The sequence below is a fragment of the Strigops habroptila genome, chromosome 18, assembly GCF_004027225.2.
Source record: "Strigops habroptila isolate Jane chromosome 18, bStrHab1.2.pri, whole genome shotgun sequence".
Classification (NCBI taxonomy): domain Eukaryota; kingdom Metazoa; phylum Chordata; class Aves; order Psittaciformes; family Psittacidae; genus Strigops; species Strigops habroptila.
This window is the reverse complement of record NC_044294.2, coordinates 114,909-127,434: the sequence shown is the minus strand read 5'-3', so window position 1 is coordinate 127,434 and position 12,526 is coordinate 114,909. Positions and strand designations below refer to the sequence as shown.

General features: G+C 44.2%; 1 protein-coding gene and 1 long non-coding RNA gene across 7 annotated transcripts in view; both read left to right on the top strand.

Moving 5' to 3' along the window:
• Positions 1–60: 60 nt before the first annotated feature.
• TSHB (thyroid stimulating hormone subunit beta) lies at positions 61–7,026 on the top strand. Of its 3 annotated transcripts, none has more exons than XM_030473071.1 (3): positions 61–1,861; positions 5,842–6,004; positions 6,700–7,014. In XM_030473071.1, the coding sequence occupies exons 2-3, from the start codon at positions 5,843–5,845 to the stop codon at positions 6,940–6,942; spliced, it is 405 nt and encodes a 134-aa protein (XP_030328931.1). In that variant the 5' UTR covers positions 61–1,861; position 5,842; the 3' UTR covers positions 6,943–7,014. The 3 variants fall into 3 exon arrangements, with proteins under 3 accessions (XP_030328931.1, XP_030328933.1, XP_030328932.1); XM_030473073.1 differs by lacking the exon at positions 61–1,861 and adding an exon at positions 1,868–5,007 and having other exon boundaries at positions 6,700–7,026; XM_030473072.1 differs by lacking the exon at positions 61–1,861 and having other exon boundaries at positions 1,868–6,004.
• Positions 7,027–9,388: 2,362 nt separating this feature from the next.
• LOC115602295 overlaps positions 9,389–12,526 on the top strand; it is a 111,978-nt gene continuing 108,840 nt past the window's right edge. For 2 of the 4 annotated variants that reach the window (XR_003989642.1, XR_003989639.1), the window contains exons 1-3: positions 9,572–9,767; positions 9,884–9,977; positions 10,375–10,469. This is a non-coding gene — a long non-coding RNA (uncharacterized LOC115602295). Of the gene's footprint in view, positions 9,469–9,571; positions 9,768–9,883; positions 9,978–10,374; positions 10,470–12,526 lie in introns of those variants that run through there. The other 2 variants (XR_003989641.1, XR_003989640.1) reach the window with 2 other exon arrangements.

Below are 12,526 nucleotides of genomic sequence, written 5' to 3'. Positions count from 1 at the left end.
TGGCTTCCTTCTACCAGGAGTATCTTGGGGGGGTGGGGGGGGAACGGTTCATGAGGAAAAACAGTTTTCCCTTTTCTTTCCTTACTGCTGTTTTAATTTTTAGTTGGAATCTGGGTGTGGCTTCTTCCCAGGCAGACATTCACGTTGGCCGGAGCTGTGGCAGACCCTTCTTTCTCAGGTGTCTATGGGAGATTACCTGAGAGAGGAATGAGAGAGCAGCACCTGACAGAACTGCATGCCAGAAGCCTCAGGCGAGAAACAGAAACAGACCCTGAAGTTTGGCCTAAGTGTATATAATTAGCGTAAACTGGGATCTAAAATCTAAAACAGTCAATTGGACACATGTAGCATCAAGTCTCCACACCAGATCTTCATCAGGGATGATCTTGTCTGATTACCTCTGGCTGCTTATCAGACTGCCAGTGCCATCAGGAGAACACTGCAACTGAGAAATGTCTGTGACTTTTCCCTTTAGCATTTTTGTGCTCCTGGGTGGGTCCAGTCATTTGAACACTGCAGAAGGCTTCTGGCTTGTCTCAGTTGTTTGGGGTTTTAAATGTTCTCAGTGTAGTGATTGTGTATCTTAGAATAACAGAAATATCCAGCACTTTCCAAAGAAATGAAACCAAATACAAAGTGGTCTATTGTATGAGCCAAACAGCAAACAGGATTATGAAGTATTTTCAGACCATAAATGGAGATCGTTGGCATATGATACGCAACAGAGAATTGCTGTCTTAATCTGTGGTGGATAGAAAATGCTGCAGCTAATCCTAGGAACGAAAGGGAATAGCAGTCATCTGTGGATCTGGAAATTGAAGAGCTGAGAGCTGTGTTTCCAGCTCTTACAGAGACTTGCTTTGGAAATTCAGCAGCTGCACTCTTTAAATGCAAAACCTGGCAAACCCACTTGTTTCTATGGCAGCATATTAGGATCTTATTTCCTTTTATCAGTGGAGGTTTGCAACAGGATGGGGTTGGAAGTAATTCCTCTACCAGAATACTAATCTGTTTAGAAATCTGATGGGCTTTGTCTGGTTTTCATCAGCATAGCTTCTAATTCACTGCTGTTTGCAAGCATGGACATGGTTTCATTTTAATATCTACAGTGCTACGTGCAGTGGAAACAGGAGTTACTCAGTACGCTAACCTGCTCGTAAGATCACAAAGGTTTCCTTGTGCTAACAGGGGAAGAGTGAGTAGGAATAATGTTACACCTTCTGCTCATTTTTCCTACTTTTGTCTTAGGCGTTGGTCAATAACAGAGAATCCTACTAAGTTACTTGTACACGTAAGCTCGTGGTATGCACTGAATCTCTCTAGCCTGTTAAAGAGATTCCTGGGTAATGAACCCGTGAATTTCACTATTACTGAATTCTGTTTATAGAGATCACTTGAAACACTTCTCATGGAACATCAGCATCCTGTCTTTCACTTAATGAAAGTGTAAAGTAACTGATGTCAGTGGATGGATTGCTTTAGTTAACAGAAAGGTTAAAGATAAATAATTAACAGTGTAACTGGCTGTTCCAGAACAGGGCTACAAAGCTGGTGGCTGTAAAAGCACATTAAAAATTTCTATCACTCAACAGGTCAGCAGGGGGGCAACCAAAGAAAAGGATCCATACGCATCAGACTTGTAACTATGGATTTTAGGAAACTGGATGAAAGAAGCCTCAGGCACTCATAGATTGCCACATTGGACTTTGTTATCCTGCCACAGTGTTTTGTCTTGCTGCTCCCAGGAGGTAGTGGGATCTCGCTCCCATCAGGTGTTCAGAGGGGTCAGTAGTGAAGAGCTCTATGGACATGTCCAGCAGGACAATCAACGAAAAGCTTTCCTACCAGCTTAATAGTTTGTGTAAGTTACTGCAAAGATGTGAATGTGTGTATCACTGGTGATGGTCAGTGCCTCTCTGACAGACGGGCAGGCTAACATGATGCCAGCAAAGAAGAGGTAGTAGCCAAGAGGTTCTGTGACCGTAATTGTTGTGGAGCTAACCTGAGTGTGAGGAGCAGCAGCAGTCACATCAGTCTCAGAGTCCACTCAGACTAATTTATTGTGCTTCCATATAGATGAATTTCCATTCTTAATACTCAGAGATTTCTGTAATGCACTGCAGGGCATTCAGAGGCTGGGTAAAAAAGAAGTTGCAGTGAATAAATTCACTGCTGAAATTATACTGCCTGCTCCAATGATTAATAATTCCTGACATTCAGCACACACCACCCTAAGAGCTCTAAATCTTCATGACACTGGGGCTCTGGACAGATGGAACTAAGGCCATTGCATCTATGTAATTGCCTTAACAACCAAATTTGTAATCACCTCAAAGAATAAATCAGGTTTGTGTAGCATGACCTATTTTATGTAACACCATCTTGACAGGCATTATGTTCTCATCTGTTAATTCTTTATTGCTCAAATCCTGTATCAACTTTCTGTTATTTTACCTGATTTATCAGGGATAGATGTCAGGCTTCCTGGTGGAGAGTTACCTGGGTCAGCATTCTCTCTTTAAATATTGCCATAATATTAGCACTTAATGTTTTGAAATTTCCTCAGTGGTGCAAGACTTGTTGAAATCAGCATTAGCCACTTAATGGGGCTCATTTAAAAATATTTATTTATACAATTTGTTTAATATCTTTTGTTGCAAACCTGGATGTTGGTTGTTCAGCCACTACATTTTCAAATGCACATGTTCTTACTGAAGACTTTGCACTTCCTCTGCACCAACAGCTTGTCTTTGTCTAGCAATGGCCCTGGATGTTTCTGTTGGCCTCTGTCCAGACAGAAGTTGATTTCCTAATCTCCAGCTTCCCATGCAAGTCTTCTGCATCTTCTCACTTCTAACAGTGGTTGTTGTTTGGTTTCCTTTTTTTCATTGCTAGTTTTTATCGTTGCATTCCCTTTTTCTTCTTTACTGTGACAGACTTTCAAGCATTGTTATAACTTACTTTCTTTGCTATTGCTGTTTGCAGACGACATTTCCCTAAACCTTGTTAAAGCAAATCCTTTTTTCTCCTAATCTGAACCCCCCCCAGTTACACCCAATTGTCTCAAATCAGAGGAATTAGCACTTTGAAGCAGCAAAAGATTTGTATATGTCTTCATACTCTGATCTGGCCTCTGCCTAAATTCTTAAGAGATATGTGGAAGACATGTTAAACCTGAATGTGGGGGTCTTCCTGTCAGGACCAGTGTCTCCAAATGCCTAAAGCCCTGCTTGTAAATCACTGTGAAATTTTTAGAGAGAAGAATCAGCTGCACCTACCTCAGCTGTGCTGCAAGAGCCACACACAATGTTCCTGCTTTAGGAATGCCAGGTTTTATTCTTATTTGGGGCACTTTTTGTCCTCTCCAGGATTATGTCTTATGAATTATTTCCTTTTCCTTTCAGGATTCCTTTGAAATACTCTTAAGATTTCCAAGAATGAACATTCTTTTCTCTGATTCAAGTTTTAAACAACCAAACCCATATGTATTTTTCATATATACGTGTATATATAATGTGTGTGTATATATGTATACCTGTTATCTACATATGGGTGTATGTATGTGTATACTCATATAACCTGTATGTTTAACTGCATTTTAAATATGTCAGAAAATATAGAGTTAAATAATGTATGGGAGTCGTAGCAAAATAAGTGTTACACTTGTGTTGCAAAGTGTGGATGGACAGATGTTACTGAGAGTACAATTAATACTCTGCTCATGTCCTTAAGCCACAAAGAGTTATATTTAATTCCTGAGAAGTTATATGGTAGAAATTAACCCAGAAGTAGAAACTCCATGAAAACAGAAAGTGTTTGGCTTGTCTTAATAGAATAAGAATTTTATCATGTTATCCAAAAAAGGAGAATTAATCCAGGACCCAGAGCTGTGTGCAGCAGTCCAAAACCTCAGGAAAAGAAGACAATATTATTCAGGAATTAGCTAAACACCAATAGAGACCATGTTTACCAGCTCAAACTCAACTTTATCATATTGCTTATGGCTATATAAATCAGGAATGTGGTTGACCTGCATTAAGACATACATCAGATCCAGGTCCAAGTGGCAGTTAGTCGATTCACTGAAAGGGGAGGTTTTAGCAGAGCTGCAGTGAATAAGCACAGGGAGAAGGCTGGCTGGACACTGGTGAAGCAGCAGAGGACAGTGGCTTTATCAAACTTTTCTTATTTCTCCTCCTCTCAGATTTTCCACAAACAAACCCTTAAACACAAGTGCTTTCTCCCATGTATGGACATCTCAGTTTCACTAGTGTTAGTGCAGTGTTTTGCTTCTCATTGTGCTACACCAAGTGGTTTCTTCAAAGCTTTTCCCCCATCAATTGCTATTCCAGAGCAGATTGCTTTGTTACTTCACTATTTGCTCCATAGTTTTGAGGCCAGATAATTTCTCCTGGTGTTTTGTTTCATTAGATAAGTGAGGCTGCACCAAACCCACCCCACTGAGCACAAGTGCTTTGAGATTTGTCACTCTGTGTGTAGCACTGCCTCTCGCAGTTGTACCTGCCTGGTAACCAGTGCCCACAGTAAGCCACGCTTCCTTAAATTTCCGCAAAACGCAGGCGTAGAATTAGTCCTGTGTGGTCCAGGATGACTACATTTCCACACCACCCTTCCTGCTGTGATGTTGCTGTCCTATGTAGAGGTTAAATTCATCAATAATAACTTTTTTTAAGCAGTGGTTAGTTTAAAAGCCTGATGAGAGCATGACTGTTAAAATAATTAGATTTCCAGCTCCAGTTTCCAGGGTAGGATATTATGGAGACATTTGTTCCTATCACATTTGCTTTGTGGTTTAGTATGAATTTTCAATAGATGACTTGGCGATAAGAAAGCAGCAATTCAGATGCAATTATATAAACAGTAAGATCAGCCTGGAATTAGCCTGGAGAGTATAAAGCACACACGGAGCTGGTGCTGGGTCACTGCCTCTCCCAGCTCAAGGCAGAATCAGGTTCCTGTATTAGGGAAGAATTCAGCTGACAAGAGGTTGGTCTTTCCAGACTTGCAGCTACAGGGTAAACCAGACTGTGGAACGAATGGCTTTTGCGATGGGAAACTGGCAGCTGGAAGAGACTAGAGGGTGATGTCCATGTGTTTGTAGACACTGTCATTTAAAGGCTGTAATTTGGAGGATGTAGGGTAGAGCCTGGAGTTGTGTTGGAGCTAAGCAAAGCTTTGTTATCGGGATCCCCCAGCAGGTATGAGGAATGAGGTCAGCACAACAGCCGGACGAAGCGAGGATACGTTGATTTGAACTCTTCGCTGATGTTCTTTATTTTAATTTGCTTGAGTCTATTATTTAATTCTTGGCAGTGTTCCCATTTCATCACGCCTCTGAGCCAACTGGGAGGTGCACAATGCCTGCTATGCACAGCTGCTTCTTTTCTCTCTTGCACATTTTATAAGACACTTTCTTTAGAAAATTATTTTTAACCCAGTGAGGTTATTTTGGCATCTCTGGTTGATCCCGGAGCTCATACTCTCTCACATGGCACATTTTCAAATCCTTTAGCTCGTGTTATTTTCTGTATCAGCATTTTATCACTTGTGAGTGAAGTTTCATGCAATATGCTTTGGGGGGGGGAAGTGAATTTGTTGTATGTTGGTGATGGCCTGTTTATCCTTCTGTTCAGTGGTTAGTACTGTTTCAGTTAAAGGTCTGAGATTGGAAAGATGTTGTCAGGCTGCAGCTAAAAAAGTGAAGATTACTTCTAGTCTAAGACTGTCATAACTGTTCTTGTCAATTCTGAGAGGGGGGCTGGAAGGTACATCTAATTTTACTGAGACTTTGCTTTGTTTGTCTGTTTTCTCCCCATCCAGTATGAGTCCCTTCTTTGTGATGTCTCTCCTCTTTGGCCTGACCTTTTGTCAAACAGCATCACTTTGTGCCCCATCGGAGTACGTAATCCATGTGGAGAAAAGGGAATGTGCCTACTGCCTAGCCATCAACACCACCATCTGTGCCGGATTCTGCATGACTCGGGTACAAGTTGTTACTCTGCTTTAGGCAGTTGTTTCTGTAACAGCCATCACTGCAGAACAAGTGATGCTCTCACTGGGAAACTGGTGTAAATGATGATACAGATCTAATAGTGTTTGTCACAGGCAGATCATACTGGTTTGGAGTTAGCTTGTTGTGAAGGTATGGAGGAGAAATGTCAAGCTTCTGGAGCTAGGGAATTCCTAACACCAGTGGCACAGCAGAGAACTGGCTGCTGCTGCCACTGCAGAGCCTCTGTACTCAGTTTGGGGGGTCAGGGTGGAACGGGTGAGAAGTAAACTATATTTAGTCACTCTTATTGAATGTAAATTCCTTAGGTAACTTCTACTCCCATTACTGCTATGACAGCTTGCTTGGAGAGTATCTCACAAGTAGACATGTCAAAAACTGTGTGTGCACTTCACTGTTCAGTGTAGCATTTGAAGTTGCACCTTGGTCAGCAGGTAGCCACTAAGCTTACAAAGCACTGTCAGCACTCTCAGCCAAGCAGATAGATGTGTTCACCTTGCTTACCCCAGTTTGAGCTACTGGGGTAGAGAGCCCAAATCACACACAGATTCAAAACTACAGATCCAAACAGCAGCATACTGAAAGTATTCACACTACTCTAAGTGTAAAGAGGTCTCTGACGCTCATAGATGCTTCAGTGAAACAATGCATTTCTTTTTTCTTTGTAGGACAGCAATGGCAAGAAGCTGCTACTCAAAAGTGCTCTGTCCCAGAACGTTTGCACATACAAAGAGATGTTGTATCAAACAGCACTGATTCCAGGCTGTCCTCATCACACCATCCCTTATTACTCCTACCCTGTGGCTGTGAGCTGCAAGTGTGGTAAATGTAACACCGACTATAGTGACTGTGTTAATGAGAAGGTCAGGACAAACTACTGCACTAAACCACAGAAGCTCTGTAACATGTAAGCCTCCAATAGAATGTAGTCAGAATGTACCTCTCTGCTTACAACTAAGCGTAAATAAAAGTGTATTTCATAACAGGCTTGCAAATGGGTGTGCACAAGGTTTTATTCTGAAGTTGCATCACTAGTTACTTCAGTTAACTGGATATCCTGTGACATGTGCAAACGCAGAGTCATGGGGCTGCAGGTTTGTACTTAGAATCCACCTGTAACTTACTTTGGGTGAGAAGGAGAAATTATTATGTGTATGTAAAAGTGTTTGCTCATAAATCCCAGGTATTTTTTAAGAGATGCTCAGAGACGAAGGCAAATGATCTATTTCAGAGATAAAAAAAGGCAACGCATATTCTTAGTACTGAACATTTCAATTAGATTTAGATTTTGACATATATTTACAGCCTTCAGAGTAGCAAAGGTATTTTTCCATCTCTGTAATTCAGGTGTTTTGAGGACCCCAGCTTCAGTGTAGCCAACTTTGATGGAGCACATACAGTTGCTTCTACACACTACAGCTCTATCCCTCTGCTGCTGGCCTGACCTGTGTTCTTCAGCCATCCTGTCATGTCTCTGCACTTGGGCAGTAAGCCTCAAGCCTCTCTTTTCTATTGAAGCACATTGTTTGAAAAACTTACTTCACCAAAGCTTCAACTCTTGCTACTCTGTTCTCCAGAAGGGCAGGGAAATACCATGGAACTTAAAGTGGAAGTCAGCCAAAACCTTTTTCCCCAAACAAGTCAGCAGGGCCCTTGGGAGTGTCAAAGTGAGCTGAGCCCCAGCCCTGTGCTGGCGCTGCACAGGGGAGCAGCACAGACCAGGATAAAGAAAGAACCATAAGCTAACAAGTGTTTCCTAGTCATTGAGGTTCCCCCCACCCCAAGTGCAATCCCATTCACTCATGCAATCTCTTACAAAGAGCAGCAGTTACTAACCTGCAGTCACAGAGGCTGGGTACCAGCTCTGTGACCATACTTGTCATGTGTAACTTCATTCCTATGTCCAGGAGCAAAGTCTAAATGGTAATTTCAGCCTGCTGATGTATTCACTCCCCAGCTCTAATCCTTCACTATATCGCACTGATTACAACCTGTTTGTGCCACTATCATGTATTAAACAGATTAATTAATTCCTGCTCCATTCAAAGCATGAGAGAGAAATGAATCAGTCTGGAAATATCTTTTTTGACCAACAGGAGGAAGTTTTAACCTGATAACCAGTTTACTCAGATGGAAATGCAAAGCATATGATGACAGACAATAAACTGTCAATCTATGGCAAACTGTGTGTAGTATTAACTAGGAATCACAGAGTCACAAACTGCCTTGGGTTGAAGGGACCCTAAAGCTCATCCAGTTCCAACCCCCTGCCATGGGCAGGGACACCTTCCACTAGAGCAGGTTGCTCCAAGCCCCTGTGTCCAACCTGGCCTTGAACATTGCCAGGGATGGGGCAGCCACAGCTTCTCTGGGCTTCTTTTACACTTAAGAAAAATCCAAATTAAGACATTTGTGTTATGTTGCTGCATCTACTTAAATACACACTTGCACGCCCTTGAGACACTTTGTTCCTTTGGCCTTTCAGTGGTATTTGTGTTCAACTCTATGACCCTCAGATCCAGTGGTAACAATCCATTGAGGTGATGATTCCTTATGACCAAGGTGTTTGGTTACATTTATCTTTAGTTGCCTGTTCACATAACCAGCAGCAGCTCTACAGACAATCCTAATGTCCTTCCTTCTCGTCAACAGCTGAATTCTAGTGAGGAAGTCACAGGAAAGCACAGGAGCACTTGGTCAGTCAGAATCCACACAGAGGCAAGTTTGTCCTTTAAACATCCTGGGCCTCCTCTTTGGTGCTGCTACTGTCACATTAAACGTTAGGCTTCTCTTCCCTGGGAGAGGCTTCACGAGTGGGTCATTCTCTCACTCCAGTGTCTTTGCTGCTCAGCGCTTAGAGCTGAGCACTTGGGCTTCATGTGACCACCAACACCAATGCTGAGGAGCTCGGGCACGCTGGGGCTTGGGGTGGGTGCAGCATGGCATCCCTGGTGACGGCAGCCTGGCAGAAGACCTCAGGCACTCAACGGTGGCCATGCTGGGGTCCGTTTGGAGAACCACGGTCCCGAATACATTAACACGCCTGGAGCCATGAGAACGCAACCGCAGAGCCTCCGGCTCCGCCCGGACCGGCGACAGGCAGCTGCGCCCTGCCGCCAGGGGGCGCCCCCGCACGGTCCCCTCCGCTCCGGAGGGGCGGGCGCTGCTGAGGGCGGGGCGGGGCGGGACGCGGGCCCACCCAGCGCACGGAACCGCCTCTTACCGGCCCCACAGCCGCGCCGCCCCGCTGCCTCGTAGGGCTCACCGGTTGCGCGGCCGCCTGTAGCGGCGGGGCAGAGACCCGCCAGCCAGTGCCCCGAGCTGGGCTTCCGCGCTCCCGCCTCCCGCCAAGCTGCCCGCCACACCGCAGCGCCGCCCGCGCGCACCGGCAGCGGTGCGAGTAGCCAATGCGGAGCGAGTGGCGCGCACGAGCTGCGGTGAGAATAGCCAATGAGGAGCGAGCGTTGCGTACCGCTCCGCCCCGGGGGCGGGTTCCGGAGGGGAGCTGAGGTCCGGTCCTACCGACCCAGGGCCGTTCACGTGCCTGGCGCGCGGTCTGGTTACACTGCCAAGGGGGACGGGCGAGCTCCGGTTAAACCCGCCCCGCAGCTGATGTTCTCGGCCCGGCCCGGCCCGGCCCGCGGAGCCCTTCGGCGGGCGGGCGCCCCGCGGGCTTTGACTGCCGGTGTCCTGAGCGCCGGGGTGCAGACTGTGAGGCGGAGGCGGCCCTGCCGCGGTGGGAGGATGGCGGCGGCACCGGGGGGGGGGGGGGGAAGGTTCGGACAGCGCCTGCTGCGGGGCACAGAGTCGAGCTCCCTCTATCAGTCGTTTATTTCAGGTTATTTTTATTAGACAGTTGTTCCAAATTCAAGACAGAAAAGCTGATAAAACGCCACCTCAGAACACGTGAGACTAAAGGGAACCGAAAGCTGATTTCAGCAACAGAGTAAGTTTGTTCTGTTTGTTTCTTTCTCTCAAAGAAAGCTGCCATCGAGGTAATTCTGTCACAGACTTTGCAGCATAAACTGACAGGCCAGTTCTGTCCAAAATCAGAATTTGTGCCATATAAACATCTATGTTACACTGGAAGTGGTTTTGTTTTGGAGAGCTTAGTGGCTGGAGCACCAACACAGAGGAAGAAGTAAGATTGAAAAGCTTTATTTATGTACATTTTCTCTGAACAGCATTTGATGCTGTTAATCAGCAGCCTCCAGAGGCTGTAAAATAAAGCTTTTGAAGGCTTAAGATAACTCGAATTCTTTTTCAGTACATATGAAATACATTTTGCTATAAAATTATCACTTTCAGTATGAAGAAAAGTAAAATATTACTCTTCATTGCAGGGACGTTACAGGGCTGAGTATCAGCTCCTGCGCGACCTCTGCGAGACAGCAAAACCGGCTGAGGTTCTCCTGTAAGAAATGAAGCTCCCACTGAAGTAAGTTACTTATTAAAATTAGACAAGTGAAATGTGAATAATGATGCTTAGACATACATTAAGGACATCAATAATTTACATCTTTCGATGCTTTAGAACAAACTGACAGGAGGAGAAGAAAATGTGTGTGATGTGCTTTCTGAGTTATTGGATCTTTTGTGGCTTTCCTCTGAAGCAGGTACAAGGGACAGGACTAAACGGGTGCTTCTGCTGACTGGTAGGGCAGTTTTGATGTAAGTGATGCATTGGAGTTTGTTCGTGAAATCCTGGCATACAACTCTGGAGCGTGAACTGTATTTGAGGAAGTTCAGACCCTGATTTGGGTTTAGTTACCTTTGAAAAGCTTTCCTATTGAGGACATGGTGTAGTTGCTTGGAAATGGTTTTGTACTGCTGACAAATAGCAAAGATCTTGCACTTTGAAGAGCTGAAATGAAAGAGCAGCAGCACAGTGAACTGTGGGCACTATATATTCAGTTTGGATAGGCACAACCCTGCCTGTGACACCTGAGCATTTTGAAAGGGCTGCTCAAGCTAGTCAATGGAAACTGGAGTTTTTAACTTGCCGTGATCTAAAAGCAATAGGAAAGAATTCTTCCAGCTTTGTCAGGGAAGGAACAGTTGTACTTTCTGTCCCTCAATGAGTTAAAAGTCAGTTACAGAGAAAACTGCAAATATACTGTGCACCTGGTAACAAAAGAGGCTACATCTCTGGATTCTGTTAAAGTACATCTACTAGTTGATAACATGTTGATTTCCAGCTTAAATTATACCAGTAAGTTGGAGAAGTGAACCAGTAACTGCTATTATTCTGTTCTGATATGCAGTGCAAGTATCCCCTATACCTATATAGCAGTAAACACTACAGTATAAGCAGTAGCTATGCTCAGAAAAACAAATGTACTGATGAAGAAAGAAACCACCCCACAGACCCAAAATACTTGAGTACAAAGTTCAGTTGTTCAAGTCTAAACATATAGAAGATTTCTTTATACCACTCTTGCCTGTTTTCATAAGGCACTTGAATGGTTTTGTGCTTCTGGGAGGTTGGGGGGGCTGGGGAAGCAACAGAAGGTTCTGCAAGCTGCCTTTTTAGTCAGTGCGTCTCAAAAGCAGGAGTGGGCATCTTCCAACTTGCTCAAGAAACAGTAAACAAGTAAACTCTGGTTCTGTCATTACATTCTGGTGCCTTAAATTTGAGGAATTGAAATCAATTTTATGTAGATGCATTTAAAATAAAAAAAATGCTGTCATGATGAGGGGGTGCAACAGAAGGACATAGCTTTGTTTGCAGTATATTTCTATCCTTGTAGAGCAATAACGTTGGAACCTGAACCACTGTGCCCTAATGTGCTGTTTTTACTGGTTTTCTGGAAAGCTGTTTTGCTCTGAGTGGCAGTGACACTATACACAGGTTCTTCTTTTTGTCTATATTACCTTGGGAGAAACCACCTCAGCTGGGTGCTATCCCATGATCTCTTTAGGGCAGAACTAGTTGTAGGGGCAGTCTCAGGTGTACCTGAGATCCAGGAAATTGCTTTGGCTGTGTCAGTTGTCTGCTCTGAGAAACTTTCTTAGCTTCAGCTCAAGACCCTCATTGATTTGCTGCCAGTGTCATTCTCCCAGTTGAGCCTTTCTTAGGAGCAGACAATAGATTGGGGCCCTATGTCCTGGTCTGATGTTGCAGAATAAGGTCCCAGGCCCCACTTTTACATGGCATCCATAGCTAATCGGCTGTGAACAATGACACAAGCGTAACTCTTCTTTCGTGTATGATATAACATCTCCCTGTCAGCTGAGTACCTGAAGCTAGGCCCAGAAACTGCAGTGCCTGTTGCACAGCCAGCATTTAGTGCATGGCTGTATCAGTTTCACAGCTTGTGCTTGAACAATTTGAAGAGAGCTCTATGTAAAAGACAGCAAGATGTGTCAATTGGATACATGGAACAGCAACACTATTTCCAATCCTGAAGTAACAGAAAAGTGATGGGAGTTGAGGCTCTTTGGGAAATGAGAGATAAAGATGATGAGGGGTGTATATGCTACACAAATATGCAC